Source organism: Protobothrops mucrosquamatus, unplaced genomic scaffold, assembly GCF_001527695.2.
Source record: "Protobothrops mucrosquamatus isolate PMUCROS unplaced genomic scaffold, P.Mucros_1.0 scaffold307, whole genome shotgun sequence".
Classification (NCBI taxonomy): Eukaryota; Metazoa; Chordata; class Lepidosauria; order Squamata; family Viperidae; genus Protobothrops; species Protobothrops mucrosquamatus.
Window position 1 is genome coordinate 402,074 of NW_015386649.1, and position 27,409 is coordinate 429,482.

General features: G+C 37.7%; 1 protein-coding gene across 1 annotated transcript in view; it reads left to right on the forward strand.

The window, feature by feature from the left end:
* LOC107286670 (metabotropic glutamate receptor 7) overlaps positions 1 to 27,409 on the forward strand; it is a 284,502-nt gene that overhangs the window by 252,624 nt on the left and 4,469 nt on the right. Inside the window, exon 8 of the mRNA XM_029283983.1 lies at positions 19,687 to 19,933. Coding sequence (XP_029139816.1) covers positions 19,687 to 19,933 — 247 coding nt within the window. The remainder of the gene's footprint in view (positions 1 to 19,686; positions 19,934 to 27,409) is intronic.

Here is a 27,409-nt window from a genome sequence, read left to right on the forward strand (position 1 = left end):
TGCAGCCTAACACTGTGTTGGCTTTTTTTGCAACTGCAGCACACTGCTGACTCATATTTAAGTGATTGTCCAGCAGGACTCCAAGATCCCTCTCACAGTTGCTACTATTGAGCAAAGTACCACCTATACTATACCTGTGCATTTGGTTTTTCTTGCCTAAATGTAGAAACTTACTTTTTTCACCATTGAATTTCATTTTGTCAAGATCTTTCTGTATCTTAAGCGTATCTTCTGGAGTGTTGGCTATTCTTGCCAGCTTGGTGTCATTTGCAAATTTGATTGGTTCCCCATGTATCCCCTCATCCAAACCATTGATGAAGATGTTGAAGAGCACTGGGCCCAGAACAGAGCCCTAGGGCACCCCACTACACACTTCCCTCCATGTAGATGCAGTTCCATTGAGGACCACATGCTGAGTAAGGCCTGTCAGCCAGCTACGAATCCATCTGGTGGTGATGCTGTCTAACCCACATTTTTCTATTTATCAAGTAGTAGGTTGTGGTCTACTTTATCAAATGTCTTACTGAAGTCCAAGTAAATTATATCCAGAGCATTCCTCTGGTCCACTAATTTTATTACCTGGTCAAAGAATGTAATAAGATTTGTCTGGCATGATCTGTTTTTGACAAACCCATGTTGGCTTTTCGTAATGATTTTGTTTGCCTCTAGGTGTTCGCTGATTCATTGTTTGAGTATCTTTTCCAAGATTTTCCCAGATATTGAGGTCAGGCTGATAGGTCTGTAGTTTCCTGTATCTATTTTTTTCCTTTTTTGAAGATGGGAACTACTTCAGCTTTTTTTCCAGTTCTCTGGTAGTTCCCCAGTGCTCCAGGATCTTTGAAAGATATAGTTCAGTGGTTCTGAGATCACATCTGCCAGTTCCTTCAGAACCTTGGGATGTAGTCCATCTAGTCCTGGTGATTTGAACTCATCTAGGCTGGACAGGTGCTCACTTACCACATTTTCTTGCCTATCTTAACTTGTGTTTCTAATTTGTTTTTTATGGTACTATTTTTGATAGGTTGGGCTGTTTTTTCCCTTTGTGTAAATACGGATGCAAAAAACGAGTAGTTCTGCTTTCTCCCTGTTGCTTGTCACCTTCTTGTCACTTTCTCCCACTAATGGACCAATCATTTCCTTACTTTTTTCTTGTTTGTTATATGTTGAAAGAAGCTTTTTTTGTTATTTTTCACTTTTGTTGCAAGCCTTAGTTCAGGGGTGTCAAACTCACAATGTCACATGATGTGTCGTGACTTATTGTGACTTTTTTCCATTGCCACCAATGGGGTGGGCACAGTTTCGGCATGACGCATCCAGCCCGCAGGCCAGCGGTTTGACACCCCTGCCTTAGTTCATTTTGAGCCTTAGCTTTCCTCACTTCATCTTTGCATCTCAGGCTATATGCTGATATTCTGCCTTAGTTATGTGCCCCTCTTTCCACTTTTTATACTTGTCCTTTTTGTCTTTCAGTTTATCAGAGAGTTCTATGCAGCCATCCTGGTTTCTTTTGAGAGCTGTTATTTTTCTTCTTCGTTGATATTGTGCTAGATTGGGCTTTTATAACCTCATGTTTCAAAATATCCCAAGCTTCTTGAGTTATTTTCCCCTTGAGGATTCTCATCCATGGAATCCTTCCCAAGCTCTCTCTAAGTTTATTGAAATTAGCTCTCTTAAAGTCCAAGACTCTAGTTTGACTGTGTTCTATTGCTTGTGCTTGCATAATGTTGAATTCCAATATTGCATGGTCACTCCCATCCAAGGTTCCTGTGGTTTCAATGCCTTCTATCATTTTATCTCTGTTAATGAGAATTAAGTCCAATATGGCTGATCCCCTAGTTCCCTTCTCTACTTTTTGGGAGACAACGTTGTCTGCTAGGTTTGTCAGGAATCTGTTTGATCTTCCACTTGGTGCAGAGTTTGTCTCCCAGTTGATGTCAGGGTAATTAAAGTCCCCCATTACTATTGTAATGTGCTTCCTACATACCTTAGTTAACTGACTAGCAAAAAGTTCGTCTATTACCTCTGTTTGGCCTATAGTATACACCTATGGCAATGTCATTTCCCCCCATTTTATGTTGATCCAAATGCATTCAAGACATTTTTCATCATTGTTGTGCTCTATTTCTGTAGAGATGTAGTTATTTCTTATATAGAGAGCAACTCCACCTCCTCTTTTATTTGGTCTGTTTCTTTTAAATAATTTAAATCCGTCTAGCTGTGTGTTCTGTTTGTGGGTTTCATCCCACCAAGTTTCTGTAATGGCAACCAATATCATATCTGCCCTCATTTACCTGAATTTCTAATTCACCCTGTTTGTTGCTCATGCTCTGTATGTTGGTGTATAGACATTTGAGTCCTTTATGACTGACCCTATGTTTACTTTCTACATAAGCTGTGTGATGCCTGAGTTCCCCTATTTTCTTACCATCTGTTTGATTAGTGCACTTTGTGTGGCACTTGCTATTAAAAGCTTGATTTTGCTTGACAGCAAGGTTGATATTTTTGTTCATACACACATCTATGTTACAAGCACTGATAACCCTATAATTTTTAGATTGCCGGGGACAGGAATGTTCTATGTTAATTAACTCACTGTCCCTGCTGTTTAGTTTAAATATTTCTCCAGAAAATCTGTGAATTTATTAAACCTCCTAATGAAGCTGGAATCACTCAGTCTTCCTGAAGGGCTGCACAACATTTTTCCTTTTTCTTTGAGCTACACTTAGCTTTTTACTATCTATCATGATAGGAGCTAAACTTCTAAAATGCAGTTGACATTAAGAGATCTCCTATTTAATTTAAGAATAATTCTGTTAATACTTCAATACATTAATTAATTAGAGTTTCTTTGATGACTCCTCCTTGTTTTCCTTATATCACATGAAGTATACAGTTGAGTGAGATCTTTTGGGTGTATTTGTGCCAAAGTATCACACCTTTGGAAAACTGCTTGTAATTTTGGAACATTAGACTATACATTTCTGTCCTAATATAATAAAGACAGGAATAAAATCTATGTGTGCAACTTAATCAATTATTAGCTGTTCGCATAGAAACCTATAACTGTCTTTTGCAATAATGAGTATCCAGAGTCTTGTAGGAACCAGAAGACAAACCAATTTATTATAACTTATATGAGTATGGTTCATGAAGCTTCATATGCTTCTCTGTTTTTCCATATTACATCTAAATGAGCTGAGTCAAAATATACTCTGAATTGATGACGTAAATCAGATCAGCGATACCACTTTGATTCTGATTTATTTTTCCATTAAAAAATCCTTTTATTTTCTGCACTGAAGTGGCAAAGAGGAGAAAATTGGAACACTTTAATTTGACACACTGAAGCTAAGCTACTTGCCTTATTGAACTAAAGTACTACAGGTGGTCCTCAATTTATGACTACAATTGAGACCAAAATTTTGGTTGCTAAGCGAGACGTTTGTTAACTTTGCTCAATTTAACGACCTTTCTTACCACAATTGCTAAGTGAACCACTGTTTAAACCACTGTTTCCTGCTGCAGCTGCCCTGGACATACTGAAATTTCATGAATCCCATAACTTGCATAACTATAATATGTACATTTGCCATTGCTCAAGACATACAAGCAAGAACTTTACATTGAGAAACATTTGTGCCAAGCAGCTTTAGGCATTGATCAGTGTTGTATTTCTTGCTCTTTTTTGCTTCTTCGGTTTATTACTATTGTCAGGCTTTACTATACAGTAAGTCTAGTTTAAGTTCTTTTCTGAAACAAAGAGCCACATTTGTACCAAATGGTATCTCACGATTGTCCTATTAGTTATGTTTCCTTAAATTCTACTATTGAAAATTCCACCACAAATTACATGAGGCCAGTCTTTATTAGCTCCAATCTTAAAAAGCACACTAATGTTTAACAGAGATCATGACATTTCTTATAGGAGAGAACCATGTGGTTTTAAAGGCAAATATTGATGTTAATTTTTACATTGTTATATTCCTCTGAATATAATATAGATAATGGCTACATCCCTATTGACCTCATACTTTCCTCAGTCTCTTTGTGCTCAGTAGAGAGATCTGGAGAGGAGCTATATTTGTCTCAAATCTGAATTTGAACTTATCTCCCTCTCAGATGTCATGACTATATAAATATCAGAGTTAGGAAGAGACGAGGGCAAACAAGACCCCCAAATGTAGTGGTAGTGGGGAACGAGCAAGCACAGTCTGAAGAGGAAGGGATGAATCAATGGTTGCAGGAGCTGATGGATGGAGAAATGAATTGGTAAACATGGAGATGTTATCAAGATTTTTGACCACAACTTGATAGCATCTTTACTGCAGGCATAAAAGAATCTATACACAACAGTTAATTGACAATTGTGAATCAGAAGACCTAAAAGATGTTTATATTCTCAGAGGTTTAAATTTGTGGTATCTTTTTTATTTATTTATTTATTAAATTTATATGCCACCCATTTTACTATCACCTTCCTGTCATTGTTAAAAATTAGTGATACTTGGCATACCATTTGAAGGTTTTGCACCTAATGATTGTTATATGCTTACCCTGTCATCTGTGGCTATTCAGCCCCCAGAAGATTAGATTATTAAAGCAATCTGCAGATTCCCAGGTACCTTGGTTCCATTCTCAATTAAGGGTCACCTTAGAAAAAGTGTCAGACAAAAAATGTATACAGGCCAACCTTAGTCTTTACATGTCATAACAATTCTACAAGTTTTTATCAAACATAGCCTAGATTGATAAAATTGAGCTCTCTGAATTATATGCATGTTTCTGTTGGATTGCAGCTTGGCATGACAAAGATTTCCCATCAATGGTAACAATATAATTAGTTAATGAAAGTAATAAAATACTAATTCATTTATAAAGATCATCAGTCCCTATTCAGACTGTCAGAAGTAGACAAACAGGTGTTTTGCCACATTTGCCCCAGGCAAATGACTTCCTGTTAAAATACTTCATGAAGAGTCTTATGACAGATACTTTGCCAGAATGAGAAATTATACATATTCATGAAAAAGGGATTTTCAGTTTTACTGTTTTGTTTTTGAAAGTTGCCTGCATTCATCACCTGCTTAGGTCTATTTGACAGCTAATTAATTTTTCTCAGCCATAAATGTATCTAAGATTTCAGCGTTGCTCAGTGAAATTTATTCAACATGACAATTAATACATTGCAAGTTGAAGTCTGTAATTGATAAAAGTAAATTCCATGTCACAAGAGTCTACAGATTACAAGCTCTCTTCTTGGTAGGACCAGCCCAGGAAGAGCAGGGCATCCTCTGATCTTATGAATTATTACTTCAGGCAGTTTTCAAATAAGCGCAAAGGAACCTTCCATAAGGGTTGGTTTTCTTTTCAGATAAAGATCAGATCTTCTTTTCCCTATTCCAGGAAAGGATAAAGAAATTCAATCAAGAGTAATAATGGCTTACATTATTAAAAATAACATTTTAGAGATGTGGTGATGATGGTGTATGTCACGTGAAAGATAAAAGCACAGATTTGAATGAGGAACTCTCTGTGCAGATTTCTATGGAATAATTATCTGTAGTCTTCAGATAAGTGCTTGAGATGAAGATAATTACTCATATTGCCTTCCTAATTCTCTGCCTTTCCTTTCTTAATTCAATTCACCAAATGCAGCTCAGCTTCGTGTACTAATTATGTATGAAGCTATCCCCATTCTTCACTGTTCTATAAGGCAGAACAGGTCATTGCTACTGTTTCCAAGGAGCTGGTAACTTTCCAAGTTGATTATTTTTTCCTGCGTTAACCTGGGAGGTAACTTACATTGAGATATAAAAAGGTAGTAAATTTCAGAGATGTCTCAAACTCTGCTTATTTTGCATCAAATTAGATTTTAAGTTCTATGCCACTGGTATCAAACTCGCCGCATGAAGTGGCATGTCATGACATATCGTGACTTTTTTCACATTGCTGGAGCTGGGTGGGCGTGACCTCCACACGATGCAACCGGCCTGCAAGCCGGCACTTTGACACCCCTGTTCTATGCAGCCAGATATGATACTCATTTCATCTTTGAATTACATTATGCAGCTTAGCTCAACAGAATTTCTCCAACTACTGTACATCCTTCAGTCCTCCTGTTTTCACAATATACTTCTATTCTATTTTTGCAACAAAATGGGTTAGCTGGGCCATAGGAGAAAAGCGATATTTATATGATACCTATGGTGAAATAGACTTGCTCTTGAAATAGTTGCAGTAGTTTCTGGAAAAGAAAAGAAAATAGAAAAGAAAGAAAAGAAAAGAGCTGAATATGATAACTATGAGACTGGGTGTTTTTGCTTATTGTTTTTCAAAATCTTTAACCTCTCAGAGCTGCAGATTCCATCTTTTTTAACTAAAAGAATTCAGTGGGAAATCTAATTCCATCTTAGTGTAATACAAACTTTTCAAGTTATTCTTTCAAGAGTGAAAAATAAAAGTGGCTAAAGCTGACATCAGTGCAGCTGAGAAGTGTGACCAGTTGTTATGAATGCCATTGTTAATGAAGCCTCATATACATATTCATATACAGGATCAGACTTTGAAATATTTTAATGGTCTACACTTCTTTAGTCTGTGTGGCCAAATCTTACATTTTCTTCATCATGAAACATCTTGCTAATACAATCTCAGTGCAAGTTTTCTTCACCTTAATAGTAAATTAGTACACTTGGCAGTGGACTCATGGCCTTACCAAGTATTAAACAGTAAGTGTGGTGAAAATAGCTTGCTGTCATTTTCTTTTACCTAAAAGAGAAGATTGCTTTTTCTTTAATTACACAGTATTGAATTGAAAAATCAGGTGGTGCAACGGGCTTCCTTGACATTCCCATGGAAACCTATAGAGGCTATTTGCATGCCTTATTATTCTGTATAGTAATAGTTTCAATCATCATAACTACTGTCATTTGTTTATCAAATGTCCCCTGGGGAGCCATCATTAGTCATTGGTAAAACTCACTGAACTTCATTGCAGGCTAGCAATCATAACTTAGCATAACTCTGTAGCTCTGTTGCCACTTTAAAGTATAGCAACTACAAATCTCAGTAGGCTAGTATTGATGTCACTTGACTATAAAATTTGAAAAAAAGTCATAAATGTAACGGGTTTGAAATATATTATTCAAATATCAGGGTTATTAATCATTGTCTTCTTTGCACATAAGTATGAATACAATGAAGTTTGGAATGCAAGAATATTACTTTTGATTGTTAAAATGCTTGAGCATTGGTTAAATAAACTATTGTGTTTTATGTGATATGCTTGGACTTTCAGAACTTTTTAGAAAGGCACTTTTTGCTTGTCTTCAGCAAATATTGAGGGCTAGAGTAAGATCTCTCAGTTGGCCATCTCAGTTTGAGAATGCTTCTGATATCTATTTTTGGACCTAGTGGTCTATACTGCCTTTAGAGTGCATAGTTCTACCTTTTTACTGTCACTGATTTTCTTTGTATTCTTGATTATCCAAAAAAATGGTTATTTCCGAGAGAGAATAAAATGCAGAATTAAATGCATAGATAAAATGCAAAAAAATCATAGTTGTGGTAATAGAGTTAAATACAGCAAAGGGTTCTTAACTTTTCAGAATTAAGTGTTATAGATCTGCATTTAAACAGACAAAAAGTGTGCATAAAATGGTGTTGTGGCACTCTCTGTTACCTTATACTTAAGCAGAGTATTATTTCCCCTATATTCTACCTCTTGTGCCTTCAGATATCTCATTTATTTTTTAAAAAAATATATGCACAAAATGTTTTTTATTATCTAGTTAGTCCCAGGATTTGTTTTGAAAAAGAAATATCCTAAAAAACAAAACATCACTTTTTTTCCCAGTAGTTCAGTGTTTTAATGCAAGATAGGTATATGATTATGTACTGTAGGGCTGCTTCCAGATATATGGCTCTTGGTGGTACTCAAGCAAAATATATTGGGAAGTGCAGTGATGGAGGTACTTCTGGAAAACTGGCAAAGAGGAAATAGACAGTGGTGTGCACCTTTTCCCCTTACATAGATCAAATTCTATATTTCTATATAATAATTACACAGTGAAATATATTTGAGTGTTTAGCACACTATATCAGTTAACCTCAAACAGCTACTCTGTTTATCTTGTCTATTCATTCTTGGCATGAAACATCTTGGTAGGTTCTTGGCTATAACTCTCTGATATAAAGATATCTATGGAGATTCTCAGTTATCCAGGTCATGGTTATCCCAAAGGTGCTTTTTCAAGAGACAATTGGATTTTCTTTGTTTTTCCTTGAACATGTAGTGGAGCTGGCTGAGAGGCTTTGCGGGAGCTGGCCGGAGAGAAGGAGGTGGAGGCTCGGACAGCTGCAGCCGGTTTGGGGGCAGCGGGCATGGATCGGACAGAAGAAGAGAAAAGGAAAAGTAGAAAGGGGGTGGTTGTTGCTGTAGTTGGGGAGAGACCAGGTGAAGCCAAAGAGGAGTTTGAGGGTTTTAGCTGATTCTCTCTCTTTAAAGGAGAGGGAAGGAAAGGGAGAATGAGAAAGCAGAGTTTTATTGCTTCTTTCGCAAGGGGGGAATATCCTGAGCATAGGGAAGAGAGAGAGTGGGCAGAGAGAACATTTGTTGGAGTGTTAGATTCAGTTTTTAACAATAAAGGAAGGGAGGAAGGGAATTGCCATAGAGACCTGGGACTACGAGCATTGACAGAAGGAAAGGAGAGGCTGGTCGCTGTGGCTTTGGAAACCAGCAGTCATCCAAACTTTGCTTACTACCCCTGGTGTGAGTGTGGATGCTGTGGGGAGTTGCCTCTGCAGAGTGAGCTATGCTGCAGAGCGCCGACCACCCTCGTTTGCGCTCCTCGTTGTTGCCTGGAGCCGGAAGACTTCCCCACCCCTTTTGCGTCCAAACAGCTACTATAAACTACTGACTATTATTCCCACGACTGCCTGGGGCTGCTAAGTACTGTCATGCACTGACTGTTGTGGTTGGGGCGGGTCATCTTTGTTCCTGTGAATCCCTCGATGATGAGAATCTGTCATCTCTCCACTCTGCATGAGCTCCCACTGAAAGGACATTGTTGCCAATGTTTGAGGGCATGGCTGAGAGCGAGACTGAAGGGGGAGGGCTAGGAGGGCCTGGGCTTTGGCGGCCCTTGAAGGGGTAATGCTACAACATATTTAGCTTCTCATCCAAGAATGTCAGAACTGAAGGAATTTCTTGGATGAGAAGCAAAACATGTTCAAGGAAAAACAAAGAATGTCCAGTTGCTTCTTGAAAAAGCACCTTTGATATAAACTAGACACTCCTTACCCTTGGCATAGCCTTTCTCTTGGCATAGGTAGATGAAGACTGTCAAGAAAGAGGATATATTTTAGTAAGATGAAGGATATGTATTGATTAACTGACACTGTTTATGATTATTGTTTCTCATATTCACTTTAGCTATTTACTATTATATTAATTAGTGTTATTAAACATATGTACCCGGACAATAGTCTGTTTGCTAAAGCTTGAAAATGTTAATGAGGGGTAACCCCATTGTTGTTCACATCCCTGTCTCATTCCCAACCCTGATTCCCCACTCCCCAACTCCCCAACTCCCATACTGATCCCCTCCCCTCCCCAACCTTATACAACTCAATAAGGCTTTATTTTAAAAAAGAATGAGGAGAGATGAGATGTGCTGAGATGAGATGAGATGAGATGAGATGAGATGAGATAAGCAGATGGGCATGTTTATGGGATATACCTGTCCTCCTTGACCTTGGCAAAAATGATCAATCATGTAGAGGTGAGATTCATTATTGACTGTAATCTATATAAACCAGTCTGAAATCCCTATAAAATCAGCCTCAGAGCAAAACTAACCTGGGAGGTGTTGCATGCCTGCTCGCTTGGAAAAAGGGTCCATCATTGATTGGGTTTTTGTTTTGGATGGGAGACATTAGTAAAATGTTATTGCTTCTTTAGGCTTAGTATTGTATTTATGTAAGCTGTATTTTATTGTTTCTTCATTGTTTCTCATATTGTCTTATCTTGATTATCTATACTGGAGTGCTTATTGCCTCTGAATAATAATAATAATAATAATAATAATAATAATAATAATAATAATAATAATAATAATAATAATAATAATAATAATAATAATAATAATAATAATAATAATAATAATAATAATAATAATAAGTGCAGCCAAACAGCATAGGAAGCTATTCAAATGTTTATTTGTGAACAGGTTTTCCTCCCCTATCCCCCATTTTGGTAAGAAATGTAAAAGTGGTTGAAAACCATAAAAAACTTGCAAATGAAAGAAATATTCTGAAGGCCTATAAATCAAACCTATTAATGGATCACAAGGTCTTAGTCTCTTGTGCTTTGGTCTTCTTCATTTGGATTACTGGAAAGTTTCCTCTATGGGGCTGCCCTTGAAGGCACTCAGAAGCTCCAACTGTAGTTAAGAGTGCCCATTTACCACCTCTGTTTTGAAAGCTGCACTGCACTTTTGAAAGTATAAGCCAGGGAATTCCAGAGAAAAAAGCAGTTACAAAAGCCCTAAAATAGTGTTATTAAATTAAAACATCCACAAAGAAAAAGAGAGACAGAGAGAGAGAGATTATTTATATATTCCTACAGAGTTTGTTTTATCTATATTTAATATATGTTTCCAAAAGTAATTTATAAAGATGGAAATATAGATAAAATATTGTCCCTACTTACTAAAGATAATAAGAAAAACCATGACAGCATAGATGAAAAATGGAGCTTGGAAAATGGAAATAATTTCATTAATTTTGAAATCCCTCTATTGAATACAGAGTTCTCTATGTGCCTCTTATTCAGAGGCAGTCCTATATTTAAAACTCTATATTTAAGGAGCTATGCAGTCTAAGGGTGAACAAGACAACAAACAAGCCAGAATTAGAAATAATGCAAATATGATCTTGATGAATATAAAATCACCAGAACCTGACGGATTACATTCCAGAGTTCTGAAGGATCTGGCAAAGTTATCTCAGAATCATTGCACCATATCTTTAAAAAATCCTGGAGCGTCCACTTTTGGTCACCACATTACAAAAAAGATGCTGAGACTTTGGAAAAGAAGAGCAAAGAAGAGCAACTAAGATGACTAAGGACCTGGAGACAAAAACATATGAAGAACGATTGCAGGAATTTGATATGGCTAGTCTAGAGAAAAGAAGAACTAGGGGTGACATGATAGCAGTATTCTAAGATTTGAGGGGCAACCACAAAGAGGGGGTCAACCTATTTTCCAAAACATCAGAAGGCAAGACAAGAAACAATGGTTGGAAACTGACCAAAGAGAGAAACAACCTGGAATTAAGGAGAAACTTCCTAACAGTGAGAACAATTAACCTGTCATGGTTCCGATAGATGAAACCCATCAAAAGAACTTCAAGGCAAACATTCTTCCTTAAAGAACATTTTATTCAGGAAACAAAGTATCAGCACTACATAGTTGAACCCAAAAACTAATTTCCCTTCCCCTGGATACAAAGTAACAAAGTGCAATTCCCACCCCAATAAGCTGTCATGAATCACATTCTCCAAATAGCCTAAAACGCGGGCTTTCTCCCCAGCTCCCCAGCCCACCAAAATGTTATCAGTTCATGCTTGGGTTCTCACAAAGAAGTGTTATTATTATGGCTAGCTGAGCTCGAGCATTTATCCCAACCCCCCCCCACTGCACCTAATTTCTAAATACCAGAAAAAGCATGTTAAGACCAAAGAGAAAATGGCTGCAATTTTCATCAGTTGTCAGAGCGGGAACATCCAATGTTTACAGCGTTGACATAACCAGTGGAATGGCTTGCCTTCAGAAGTTCTGGGTGCTTCATCTTTGGAGGTTTTTAAGAAAAGACTGGACAACCACCTGTCTGAAATGGTATAGGGCAGGGGTGGGCAACCGTGGCTCTTTTATGACTCGTGGACTTCAACTCCCAGAATTCCTGGGCCAGCCACGCTGAGGGGAAAGAGAGAGGTTTCCAAGCTGAGCCATGCTGGCTCAGGAATTCTGGGAGTTGAAGTCCACGAGTCATAAAAGAGCCAAGGTTGCCTACCCCTGGTATAAGGTCTCCTGCTTGAGCAGTGGGGTGGACTAGAAGACCTCCAAGGTCCCTTCCAGCTCTATTCTGATTGATTGAAGATGCATTATGGTGATTTCAGAAACTGTATTTGCTTGTTCAGTTATTAGGCCAGTCTTCCTCAACCAGGCAATTATCCTAATGAACTGTATTTTATTACTGCTTTATCAGTATTGTTTTATGGCAATATATTTTGTAAGAATTGGGTTTTTAAAAGCAGGATACCTAATACTTTAAATAATAAATAAATAAATTTAAAAAAAATCCAATGTTTTAGTAGAGCCCATAAATAGGCAGCTGTTTTTGGTGTTGACTTCATCAAATTGATGGAAATCATTAAGAATAAAAAGTATTAATACAAAAAGTCAGTTGCTCTTTAATGGAAACAATTGTAAATTGTGACCTTGGAATAGTATTTACAGCTCTAAAATCCCTTCTGTGTAGAAATGTTTATGTTGAAATATTGCCAGTATCTGAATATGATATGACATACCGGAGACATCTCTGGTGTTTGTATGTGTTAAAAAAAAGATCAATAAAAACTTAATGTTCAGTCCAATGGAAGTGGCAGAAATGAGGATATGCTCCTGTGGCAGATTCTAATAGTTTCCCCCTGATTCTGAAGATTTAAGCTAAGAAGCTGCCACATTCTCCACAAAGCATTCCTCTACAGCAGAGGTCCCCAACTCCCAGCCCACTACCCAGCCACAGTCTATTAGAAGTGGTGGGCAAGCGTCCGTGCATAAAGCTCCATTTGCCTGACCAGTGGGCGCTTGCACTTGCACGTGAATCTCCACTTGTACAAGTGAACAGAACGTGCACTCACATGTGTGTGCCTACCACACACACACACACACACACACATGCACACACACATACACAGGAAACCGTCCCAGGTCACCAAGCTGGAAAGGTTGGGGACCACTGTTTTACAGCAATTAATTGCCTATTTTGGGTACTTTTAAAGTTCTCAACTTTCTTTCTCTCATTATGTCCTGAATGACTTGAGCCCTGGTGGTTTGAAAGCAAACCTTCCTGATTCCAAGGCATTGTATAGTAGGGGAAGAACACTGAATTAGGGGTAAGGAGACCCAATTTAAATAACTATTCTACCACTAAGCTGACTGGACGATCCTCAGCCAGTTATATTTTTATGTACTTCATTGACTCATAGTTTGTTTGGTATCTCTGAGTAATGCTCAGTCCCTAGTATTGGTATGGAAAAATACCTACAATGTTGACCTGCCCTCAATTGTTAATCTATACTGTAGCAATTCCTATAATATTCTGAAGATGAGTTTGTTCTCAAAAATCCAATCTATCCATTATCTTTCCCATCTTCTATGCCCCTCAGTTTTGCCAAACATGAGTATTTCTCCCACCTCCTGCATTTTGTACAATGTCGTTTACCCTAAAAGGGAATAGTATGATTGGTATGTAGGTAGATAGATAAGTTTTTCAGTTTTATTTTTATAAGTAGTTCTACATCTTTTATTTTGAACAACAAAAGGTTGCCATCCACGTATCTCAAACATTTGGCACCCTCATTTGATTCCATCTGTCTTCCATTCCACTCATGTCTTTCTTATAATATAGTTCCTAGTAGCCCCTAACTTTCATTCTCCATTTTCCTTGCACTTGAAACCTACTTGGATTGCTCTCCAATTCAGATTTAAGAGAGTGCCTTATCTCTTCCCATAAATCCTCAGGAATTTTATTGCCTAAGATAGGCGTATCAACTCCATTTCTTATAGAACTGATATATTTTGACTGCATGTGATTTATCTATTGATTTATAGAAGTTATATGACCACCTATCTCAGATCCTAGTCAGCTCAAAAGAATCATTAAAACCAAAGGTAAAAACAAAATTATCCTTCCCACAGGTCAAACTGTGTTCCAGACCAAATCTTGCTGACACACCTATTTTTGTACTTTTGACAACAATCTGCATGTAGAAGTCTCTTGGGCTGATTATACTGAACCTTTTCATTTTGTTTCCTGTGATGTAACTGATTTTATAGCAAATGTTGTACTTCTAAAGATGCTGAGTGGCTGAGTAAATGGTTTGTTACTTAAATGATATGCTGGCAATGAACAAAGAGTTCTCTTAAAAGTCTATCAATATGTACTTGGCATTATTGTTTTTACTTAATCCAAACCTTCCTTTATTTTTAGGTTGCTCCATTTCTTCAACTTTTGCACTGCAACTGCTAATTACAAAGATTATGTCTTTTCTAGCTATTTCGTTTCCCAGCTTTTGCAATTAGCCATTGAATTCCTTACTGTTTTTGCAGGATATTATTAGTTATAGAACCATACCCTTGCATAACATTTGTTGTTCATTGGACAACCAGTAATTCCGATATGATCCTGTCATTTATTTAGTTACAAATCAGCATTATTATAACAATGTCTTTTTTGAGTATCACTGCCACTTCATTCATTCCTATGATCTCATGTCTTGAATATTGTATAATTATCTGATATAAAGTAGCCCATTCAATCCACCTACATTCACAAATTCCTGAAGCAGCCTGAAGAATTTAGTGCACCTCATCTCTGGACTGACCATTTCAAGTTTTCTTTAGTTCAAACCAAACAGGGACTCCCCATAGTCCCTGCTTCAATGAAGGACCCTTTTAAAAACTGGTATTATTAGTAACCAGATTTCCTTGAGGCTTTGGTCTTACCATGTTATCATTTCCAAATCTATTCATGGATTTCAGGATTCTTCTCCACTAACTACAATCATACTCCTTGATTGAGGGATTTTTATCATCTGTCATCCCAAAGTCTAAAAATTACATTCAGATCTATATAATTTTCTTGGCATGTACTACTTTGGCTATTGACTCTTCTTTAATATTAATTTCCATTTCAGGCACTGAAATCATCTTAAAATGAGTATGGAGGCTACTTTCATCTTACTGTAGCTATTCCAGAGAAAGAAAAAATAAAATAAAATTACAAGCCTGCAGCTCATGGGAATTTATTCTTATTATGTTAGTCTATAATTTCATGTAATATTTGAACAAAGCTGTCCTAAAATGCAAAATAGTTCCTAGCCTTTTCTTCAAATTTTAAGGACAGCTATGTCTGAGTTTCATATTCATTTATATATGGAACATGTAGGAATGAATTAACAACTTCTATAAACCAGATGAAAGAATAAATGAGGGACAAATTTTAATCTGCAATTAAAGCATTAGTTGATTAAACTATTAAATAATTTGTTGAAGCTTGTAAAACATCATAAAGCCCCTGTGATCTGTAATATGATTTACTAATTTTTCATCCTTAGTTCTATATGCTTATGCAGGTAGGTGACCCATTCAGGCACTTAATTCTTAGCATATAAGAAGATTTAGAATAGGATTTATTCAATTTGATGGAAGCTAAAATCATGCTTTAGTGCTTGACTGGTTTGGTGCCCTAGAATGTTCATTCTCTTTTAGAAATGAAAGGAAAAGAATGAATGGCATGGAAATAGGTGGAATTTATTCTTGACACACACTGGGTGTACCTGGGAAGAATTATAATGCATGCAGTTTTGTCATTTTAAAAAAAATACTGTTTTTCCATGTGCTGCTTCAATCTTCCTATAGCCATTTTGTAAAGCACTATTCTATCAGAAGTTCTCCAAATGCAGAACACTGTAGGAAGGAAATTTTGGAGCCATCTAATAGCAGCTACTGACCTACACTATGACCATTGTCACATTGGTATTGTCCTTCAGCTATGCGTAAAATAAGAGTAAAATTAACCTTGATGGATATGACCATAGTCTCATTTAGTCTAGCCCTTGTGTTATGTAATGTCTAACTAAATGCATCTGTGAAGTTCGCTAGTCTGGTGAGAGCCCTCCCAGACATAACCAGATTCTGCTTTATAATAAGGTTACATTAATAGAATTTTGCAAGTCTGAAAGTACAAATTTCCCACCACTACATTTAACTGCTTGATCCATTAGGGTAGGTCCTTCCTAATTTTCTTTCTTTGACCACTGAGCCACTGGGGGCTCTTTCCTCTTCCTCTTGTTCCCCAAAGTCCTCCATACATTCCATTACATCTGGACTGGAAGACAAAAGCTCCTTCCCATTTTAAAACATGCTACTTCTCATTCAGGGAGTGCTAAATAGCCATCTGTAGTAGTAAGTATTGATAGTTTCATCTTCCATGAAGCAACTCAGCCAGTTGGATTCTCATTGCCACAGGTATAAGTAGCCAATTTCACAGTTTAACCAATTGTTATATAAAAAAGTAACTTTTTTTCTTCCTGTAAATAATTCTAACAACACAAAAGAGGGTGAAAAACTCTTTATCTATATTATTTGTGCCATTAGAGATTTTTATATAACCCTGTCATGCCTCCATCATTGCAAGCAGAGAAGCTAATTGCTATAATCTTTCCTTTAGGACAGCTGCGTGTGCACTTTAATCATGTAAAAAAGGCAGCTTAAATTCTGGGCTTCTGGCCACCATCTTGACTATTTTGATAGCCCCCACCCCTAAATGCTCCTGATGACTTCCTTCTTAAGATATGGTAGTGAGAAATGTATATAATATTTCATGTCCATAGATAAGGCTTGGTTATTTGGTCTTTCGCTTGGGGAGTGAGAGAGAGTGGAGAATTGGGTTTAAAAATATTAATCGGAGTAACATATTTTAGGTATTATTCTAACATGGGTGACCCAGGTCTCTGATTTTCTTGACAATGAAATTTGGAAGTATGGTTAAAAGGAGATCCGAGAGCATAAAAAGAGGGCTTAAAGAGAGTCTAACAAAGAATAATAGGTTGTCCACCTTGCTTTCCTTGATTTCTCAAGAATTAAGGCTCATTATTTTGGCTGCAGTCCTCACCTTGAAAACAAGCTGTAAATTTGCTTGCTTTGACATAGTATCCATGGCAGTATCTATCACATTCCCAGTTATGTCTTTAGACAGTGTACAAAGTGGATTCATTTAAGTACTGGTGTAGTACTTTAACACTTGATGGCTCACATCAAGAAATCCCACTTCTTTGACGGAAAGCAGGATCCCATCCCCAACACCCTCAACAGTCAGGATAAGTAGATGTTACTTCAGGAGTCTGTTCAAAGGGACCCAGTTCTAGTAGCTACATTGAGAATATGCCACTAATCAGAGGACACTTTTTAGTAGTGAAGGTTTGTGATATGAGTAATCAGAGTATGAGTCTGTGGTGGTTTGCTTCTCTCATAGTGCTAAATGCTGTCTAGATAGGAGATACAATTGGAAGAAGTCATTAGTCATGTACATGTGGGCATTGATAATATGTGGAAAAGTAGTTGGATAGTCTTAGAGGCCAAAATTAGCTTCTTGGATAAGTTGAAATTTAGGATTGCCAAAAGTTTCTTTGTCAGAAGTATGCTTGCACAATGAGACAAGCAGAATTGCATAGACTCAATGTGCAGAAGAGATGTTATTGGGAGGAGTGGGGGGTTAGAGTTTTGAAACTCTAGAATAGCCTTTTGGAAAAACCAAATCTGGACAAAAATGCATTTGAACAAGGAGAGTATCAAAAAGCTGGATAGAGAGGAATAGACTTGAGCTGACCCCTAAAATGGATGGCAGTGACCATGTGGACAACATGAGTGTAGAGATGTTTCATCTTCAGTCATGATTGGGTTGTACTTCACTCTTTGGGACTGATACACAGCTTATGGGTTTTCTTAGATTTATAGCTCTTGCTCAAGAAGCAGGTAGGCCTTCACACAAATCCATTTTGTGCACCAGTGGAGTCAATAGCTGGGCTATAAGGCTCTGAGACAATCATAATGCAAACTATTGCAATATGTTGTACATAGTGCTGGCCTTGAAAACAACTTAGAAGCTGAAGCTGTCCTAGAAAGCAGCTTTAGCCATGTTATAATGTTACTCCTTTTTGAGTGAATTATTTACAAATAGATTTCCAAGGACAATTCAGGAGCCTGTTAAGTGAATCCACAGTTGGCCTGAAAACTGCACTTAAAAAGTTGATCAATGCTTTCTCATCAAACCGGGGGAGGTATTGAGTTAGTTCTGTTGGATTTGGTTCTAAACCAGCTAGTCTGAAATATTTACTGTACTAACTTAGATAAAGAGATGAAAAGTGCTGATGAGATTGTAGATGGCTCAGAATTGAGAGGGATAGTGAAATATGAAAACAAATGTAAAAATTGCTTTAGCAAATTTGGACTGAAAATAAAAGGAACAAACATAAAATTATCCATTTAAGTAAAAGAAATCAAATACATAAGTGCAGAATGCATGTATCTGGTTTAGTAAAAGATGTAAAAAAAGAGTCTTGGAAGCTAGTGTGCATAGCTGCTAAAATGGGAAAGCAATTTTAGATGGCATCAATCATAGCATAATTTCCAAATTATGAAAAGTAATAGTTGTGCTAAATTCTGTACCTTTCAATAAAAATTCAGAGAGACCAGAATAGGTTCAGATAAGGGCAATGAGGATGACCAGAGGACAAGAAACTAAATTTTACAGTGAGAGATAGAAAATTGAGTAAATTTAAATTTGGCAATAGCTTAATCACTGAAAGGAATATGTCAGTGCTTTTCAAATGTGAAGGAATGCTATGTACAGAAAGATTGTTTTCTTTTGTCTCAGAGTATAGGAAACAAAACAGTATTCTTTAATTACATGAAAACAATTAAATTAAATGTTAGGGGAAACTTCAGTTCTACAATGGATCCAATTGCTAGGCTATATCAGAAATGCCTTTATTTGTATATCTTCACTGAGAAGGGGATTGAACTCAATGATTTAAATGGCCCTTTTCATGAATTATATAGTTCTTAGAAATTGGTGGTTTTTGTCTGCCCATATATACTACAGGAGCTATGTTTTGAGAATATCCATCGGATTTTTTTCCCCCCAGAATTCAGAATGCAAAACAGCCTCTCAAGTTCTTGTCATTAGCAAATATCCTCCCAGAGGAAGAAAAATATGGGAAACATTGCTCAAATAATCATTCATGGAATTCACACTGTTTTAGAGTGAGGGGTTCTACAGGCATTGGCTTTGGAAATGCTTTTAGGGAAGAAGGGAACTCTCCATTTTAGTCCTTTTGAACTTTGTCAATCACTCTGACCAAATTCTATTGGTTTATTAAAATATTTATAGTTCTCTTATTTTTTTTAAAAAAAATTCTGGATACCACCTATTTAAATGTCAGTTGAAAACTTATTCACTAGAAAAATACGGGTATATTTGGACAATGACTAAAGCAAACTTGAAACAAATGTGTTAGTTTTATAACTGACAGCAAAACTTAAAAAAACATATATTCACTTATAATATCAAGTTAATTATGAACCAAGCTTAAGGAGAATCTCTGTTATTTTGTTGTTGTTTTCTTTCAGTATGGTCTCAGGTTGATTGTGTAGGTAATTTTCTTGGATCAGAAATCCATGCATAACCTAAATAACTTGAGCATCTAAAAATTGTTGTTGATGAGGAATTCAGAGTACAGAATGCATCTGTAGCATAAGAGACACCTCCATTGTTAAACTTATTGCATTCACCCACTCCTTGTTTTTCAATGGTGTCTTTTCCTATTTTGTCTCCTAGGTCTATGTACAAACCACCACCCTTACAATATCTATGAACTTAAGTGCTTCAGTGGCCCTGGGAATGCTTTACATGCCGAAAGTTTACATCATCATCTTCCATCCTGAACTAAACGTCCAAAAGCGGAAACGTAGCTTCAAAGCAGTAGTAACAGCAGCCACTATGTCATCACGACTATCACACAAAACTAGCGACAGGCCCAACGGGGAAGCAAAAACAGAACTTTGTGAAAATGTAGATCCAAACAGTAAGTAGTTTGAAACGTGTTGCTTTTTTTTTTTTTTTTTTTTTGCCAGAGTGTTGTAGAGACTGTGTTGAGAGGAACCTTATCTTTGAGAACTCATCCCTACTTTGTTCTTATCTTGAAGATTATACAGAAGTCTATCTGAAGCTGTTCTATTCCCATGAAATGCTCCTTTTATAATGTTAATCTTTTGCCCAGAGCTTTTTGATTCTCCCTGCTGAGAATAACTCTCTGGGTTGCTTTAGAATACCACAGGCAATTCTTCCAGATATCTCCCCTTTCCTTTTAGGGGTAACCTTTTGAGCATGACGGTATTCTTTGATAATTGATCTCAGACTGACTACTCATTCTGATCACCTATATCTGATGCTGTTAAATAGACAGGCAAGAAATAGGTGTATTTTTTGCCTATTTTATGCAGCTTACTCATACCAAAAAGTATGTGCAATATATGCCTTCACTCTTCATGGCATCGTTCTTGACCACTGGCTATATTCTTTTGGGGGTGACAGGAACTGAAGTCCAACAATACAGAGGATGCATTCTGGTCTGAGGTTTTCACTACAGCTTTAAAGGAAATGTCTTAAAATACTACTACGACAACAAGAATAATAAAAAGCAATCTTGGAGCTATTTGCTTTCAAAGTTGAGAGAAAAACTAAACTTTAAAAAGATTTGTGTTAATTTATATCCTAAATTTATATCCTATATAAATTTAATAAATAAATAAATAAATAAATAAATCAGTTGCTGTTTCATGTTCCAATATGAAATAGTGGTAGATTTCTTTCACCCACAGTGAACACAAAACAACCATGCCTAGCTTACTTAAAAGATATTTTGATTTTGTGTGAACATTATTCAGATGTTTAGGAATTTGAAGCACTTACCATGCAAATACCCTTGTTAAGCTCTATTCTCCTTTATGAGTAATATTATTTGATGAACTTTCATGGGGAGCAGGACTTCAGGATTTTGCTGATTTCTATTTCCCAAGGTTATAGTTGCAGTTTATTTTGGATTGCCATCCCCCCAAAAGACATTTTGCTCAAATAATGAGTGTCATGGTTTTTCAACAATCCACCCTGTCTTTTAGTTCAATTAAAAGACAGATGATAGATTAACCTTTTTAACTGACAGCCCTAATCATAGGCAGAAGATTCTGATTAACTTGAACACAATACATAAAGGGAAATGATGCAAATTATGTAAGGAACAAAGGAATTTTAATTCATGATTGTCCTCATTTGCAAAGTTCTCTGAATGGCTTTCTCCTATTTATCAACAATTGGCAAAATGCCATTTATAAAGTAGCTTCCATTTCTCAGAATAGCAGTAGCATTTAGAATTATATACTGCCCCATAGCGCTTTAGAACACAAGTATTATTTGCATATTGTCCCCAACAATCTGGCTCCTCATTTTACTAACTCTGGAAGGATGGAAGGCTGAGTCAACCTTGAGCCCCGTCAGGATCGAACTCTAGATTGTGGGCAGAATTTGCCTATGAAACTGTACTTAACCACTGTACCACCAAGGCTCCTTAACAGAAAAAAATGTAAATGCTGTGTGGATATTGTGCCTTTGAGATGTGGTTAGTTGAGCTTCCCACTGGCTGTCTTCCTGCCTAAGAAGATAAAAAAGCCATTGTAACAGTGATCTTAAAAGGAATGATCAAACATCAGACAGCAGTATGACTTCATTCTTAGATACAATTGGCAACAGTTATCCCAAAAGTGCTTTTTCATGAGGCAACTGGACTTTCTTGTTTTTTGTTTGAAGACTTTTCACTTCTCATCCAAGAAACTTCTTCATCTCTGAAGCTTTTTGGATGAGAAGCGAAACGTCTTCAAAGAAAAAACAAGGAAATTCAGTTGCCTCGTGAAAAAGCACTTTTGGGATAACTATGTCCTGGAAGACTGAGAATCTCCACAGACATTTGGCACCAGTTACCTAAAGTTCTTTAATTTTGACTTTCTAAATATTGTTGTTGAGTCAAAACACTTTTGCAACCCTGTGAAAATGATATTTAATGGGGAGGAAAAGTAAAATTAAAAAAGATTATCAGGCCATTAAACCAGTTAGATTAGACTGGGGTGCGGTCAGCAGACTTGTAATGTCCCATGTATGGTCTTCTCCCCTTTGTGAAGATTCTTAGTGAAACAAGAGCTAATCTAGACTATCCTAACCTGTGACACTCTGTATAAATTGGGAATACCATTTCCAGAATTGCCACTCATCAGCAACACAGGCTGTGGATCATGGAAGTTGCTGAAGAGTGTCAGGTTGGAGAAAGCTAGGCAAATATCCTGATTTAATGGTTAAATAAGAAAACTGTTTTGAGTATTAAGAAATTTGAGTCAACAACATCAACTTGTTGCAGCTTCTGAAAATGTCCTGAGATGAAGAGTATCAAGGACAATTTCTGGCATAACCCCAAGTCATTTCAACACCTCCTAAACAGTGATTGAGTACTCTTATCCTTAATTTAGATACTAGCTGTTCTGCAAGAGCCATGTTTGGTATTCAGTATAGGATTTGCTGTCAGATGTTTTGTGGGATAATAGTACTTAACAATGTGTTCCTTCTTTTTTTAAAAAAAAATATATACAATCATGTTATTTTCCTTAAATGAATGCTACAGATTTGTGTACCTCCAAACACCAAGATATTTCTTGTTCCAAAAGTTAAAAAAAAATGTTAGCTATTGACTTTCTCTCCTTTTTCCTTAATGAAAGGCTTTGGGGAAAAAAGGCATTGCTATTGTATGCAGATTATTGGCCCATTGCATTCAGAAAAAGCCTATCACAGCATGTGTTAATGAATCATAGGCTGCAGATGAAGCATCATTAATAGGGCATCTGACATTTCAATCAAATATATGCAAGATCATCAGTTTTTTTTTATTACTCAGTCTTCAGTCATTTTTCCTCTTCATGGTCTCAGCACTTGTTTATTCTAGCAGTCATTGTTCTCTAAACTACAGTATTGTTATCTCAGTTATTCTCCATTAAACTGGCAATAAAAAGGAGAGGATAAATATACATGTGGCAGGGGAGGCAAATTCAGGAACTTTCATTGAGTGGGGAAGGAAAAATTATTTGCTGGTGGTATTTGTAGTTACAAATTGGATTATCAGATGGTCAAAGGGCCTTCTCCTCTCTCCTTTGTTCAGTTTAAAAGTGAGACTGTGGCTCATCTGAGTGCTTACAGGCCATTTATTCTGTGCTTTGAAAATAAATGGTCCTAGTGCCAACCATCTTTTTTTCTTATCCACACAATGTCCTAATAATGATGGTATGTCATCATGGAGTCTATCTTTCAGGGCATTATTGGCTCAATTTTCTGAAATGTACAGCATTGGTATTGCCAGAAAGGGCCAGGGGTTCATTTTTAAATTTGTTGATAGCAGAGAAAAGACCCAAGTTTTCAATCCATCTTGTAAGAGGTTTTGTAAATGCTCCAATCTTTAAAGTATTTCTTCTGAACTTTGAATAGGTTTGTTCTCAGTGATGCACCCAGGTTGATGCTTATGGAGGTATAGGTGAAGACTAGCTGCTCTGCTAAAAATTAACAGTAGTAAACTAAATAAAATATTGTGCTGAATGTTTTAAAATGGAGAATGAATTACAGTGGAGAGTGATTATCTTCACCTTATACTCTGAGAGTTTTCCTTTGTGGCAACAATGGGGTACTTCCAGCTCTCTAGTTGTTGCTGTGCATTGACAACATTCTACTATCTTATATAACCATGATTAGCAACCAAGGAGGGTGAAACTTATCCTCCAACATTGTTTCATGGATTATAGGTCTCCCTATTTTGATTATCAGGCATGAATTGATTTTTTTTCTATACAAAAATATAAGATTGGAGTTCCTAGTATGGTGTTCACAAGCACTCATTTCCCCGTGGACACCCCCCCCACACACACACACATACACTTGTGTCTATCAAACAAATGTTTACTTGAATTTTTAAATTGAAAATGTATGTATTTTTAAATATTTTAAACAGGAAGCCAGCATACCACTGCAGCATATTCTTTATTTTCAAGAGGGTCCTTACATTTTGCATATAAGGCATAAGTGATCTTGCAAAATAAAATGGGTCTGCAGTCTACACTTCTGCTTACCTGGTTAGAAAAAAAGAAGGTGACCTGGGGGCTTTTGAGTATATTTTGTAAGTGGGTAAGCATCCCATGTGAGAGAGTCCCATGAAATGATGTTAGACTTCCAAGTGGACCTTCTCTCCTCCCCCTAACAAAAATGGGGATCCCTAGTATGGAGTATCAAGGCAGGGTTTTTGAAAAGCCTTAAAAGCCAGCTGTGCAATCTCTACCAACCCACTAATCATAAACACAATTTGCATCAGATGCATGTATGCTCTTTTCATTGAAAAGCTTTGCTTTGCTAGTATATGTTTGACTGTAAGTCTGTCTGCTTTTATTGTATTTTAATTACTTCCCTTTTCAGCATCTTCAGCATCTTATAATGAAGAGAAAACCTGTACATACAGTTTCTTTCGCCCAAAGTAATTTATTCTTCTCATAGTTTCACAGGCTAAATCTCACAGCATTTAACAAAATCTCTGATTGTGCTTTTATTTGAATAAATGGAATGTTTGTTCTCCTACTGGGGCCAATAGAAGCATCTCAGCTATATTATTATTATTATTGTTTTCATTTAGTGATCTGTGTCTGTTATGCTTAATTTGATACCAAAGCAAATGAAAGATTTGTAGTTATCAGGGCTCATTATTTTTAATAATTCATTTTTAAATAGCTGAGAGATGGATGAATGGTCTGATGACATTGGATACAGAAAGTTTGAGACTTTTCCCCCAGTTTACGTAATGAAGTTACTGTACTTTGATGGATCCATAAAGCCCATTATATTCCCCTTCCCCCCCCCCTTTTTTTTTTTCATTTTCCGAACAGATCTACAAAAAACCACATATTTGTGTTTCAGGTATTTGAAACACCAAAACGTCTGGAACACCAGGGTCTACCAAAAAAAAAGAAGTTTCAAAGTTACTTGTGGCCTCTAAGCAATGGGATGGTAGTACTATCTTCCATATCAAGAATTTTCTGTGATAATATTTTTTTTAATTAAATAATATTTAAAAGATAAAGGTTTCCCTGTCAGTTGTGCCCATAAATAGGGCATGGAACTCATTCCCATTTCTTGGCCGAGGGAGCTAGAGTTGTCCAAAAGACAATTTCTGTGGTCATGTGGCCAGCATGGCTGTATGCCAAAAGAGCATAGAATGCTGTTTCTTTCACACCAAACTAGTACCTATTAATCTATTTGCTTTTGCATGCCTTTGAACTGCTAGGTGGACAGAAGCTGGAGCAAGTAATGGGAACTCCCCCTGTTGCATGGAGCTCCAGTCTCGAACCCAGGCTATCAGCTCGCCAGCTGACAAGCTCAGATTCTTTAACCGCTGAGCTATTGTGCTCCATAATATTTATTTAATAAACTTAATAGTTAAGTTTGACAATATTAAGACATAGTGCTGCTCCTGCTCTCTCTCTCTCTCTCTCTCTCTCTCTCTCTTTCACACACACACACACACACACACACACACACACACAAACACAAAGCTTATGTTAAAGGTCTTTATCGAGCTGCCCAAGTAAACAGTTCTTAGCAGCTCTTGAATAAAAGCCCCTCCCCTGCTTTCTACCAAAATCTAAAAAGCTGGCAAGAGGAGTGGTCTCAATTCCCAAAGCCAGGCAGAAGCCAGATTAAAGGCATTTGACAAAGCAAGAATCCCGCAGGCTTGAATTAGTCCATGAGACAAGGCACCAGATCAAGGCACAAACTAGAGGTCCAAAGTTCAACATGAGTTCAAAGGCAAAATACAAGAAGCAGGAATCACAGAGCAAGGAATCTATACATGTTGTTTCAGCAATGCCCATTCCTTTCAATGGGGTTAAATGGTGGTACAGTCCCACATAATTTATTTATTTAATTTATTTAATTTATTTAATTTATTTAATTTATTTATTTATTTAATTGAATTTTTACCCCGCCCTTCTCCTTACAGACTCAGGGCGGCTGACAGCCTGATAAAAAAAACAAATACAAAAAATACCCCAATACTATCGTTAAAAAATATAATTAAAATGAAATATTAGATTTGGCCTTTGATTAATTTAAAATTGGGTGAGACTGAATCCTCATGAGTAACCTGGCCAATTGGCATACCTGTCACTTCTCTGACCTGCACATCCTGGGATGGGGGGGAGCTGTGGACTCTACCTCCTTATCCTCGCTGACTGCAGACAGCTGTTTCCATTCTTTACCTGAAGCCTCCAGGTCAGGGGTCCCCAACCTATTATTTATTTATTTATTTATTTATTTATTTNCTGACAGCCTTATAAAACCAGTATTTACAATAAATATCAATTTAAAACCAGATTAAAAAGGAAATATTTGTGAAGGCCTAATAATTAAAATTTCCCTTAAAAACCCCACTAAAATTCCCTAGGCCAATCCCGCTTGTTGGAAAAGCCATGTCTTTAGGGCGCGGCGGAAGGAGGGGAGATCCGGGATCACCCGGATCTCTGGGGGTAATTTGTTCCAGAGGGTGGGGGCTCCCACCGAGAAGGCCCTCCCCCTGGGGGTCGCCAGCCGGCACTGTCTGGCTGACGGCACCCTGAGGAGACCCACTCTGTGGGAGTGTACCGGCCGATGGGAGGTAACCTGCGGCAGAAGGCGGTCTCGGAGATATCCAGGTCCGATGCCATGGAGCGCTTTGAAGATGATAACCAACACCTTGAAGCGCACCCGGAAGGCCACCGGCAACCAGTGCAGCTCGCGCAGCAGCGGTGTTACATGGGAGCGACGAGTCCCTCCCAACACCGCCCGCGCGGCCGCGTTCTGGACCAGTTGGAGCCTCTGGGTGCTCCTCAAGGGGAGCCCCATGTAGAGAGCATTACAGTAGTCCAGGCGGGAGGTGACGAGGGCATGAGTGACTGTGCGCAGGGCGTCCCGGTCCAGAAAAGGCCGCAACTGGTGAATCAGGCGTACCTGATAAAACGCCCCCCTGGTCACGGCCGACAACTGGTCTTCCAGCATCAGCCGCGAATCCAGGAGGACCCCCAGATTGCGCACCCTCTCCGAGGGGGCCAGAATTTCGCCCCCTATAGTCAGCGATGGAGTCAGCTGACTATGCCGAGGCGCTGGCAGCCACAGCCACTCGGTCTTGGAAGGGTTGAGCCTGAGTCTGTTCCTCCCCATCCAGACCCTTACGGCCTCCAGGCAACGGGCCATCACGTCAAGGGCATCGTTGGGGTGGCCTGGGGTGGAGATGTACAGCTGAGTATCATCAGTGTACTGATGGAAATCCACCCCAAAGCCACGAATGATCTCTCCCAGCGGCTTCACATAAATATTGAACAAAAGGGGAGAGAGGACCGACCCTTGTGGGACCCCACAAGTTAGGGGCCTTGGGGTCGACCTCTGTCCCCCTGCC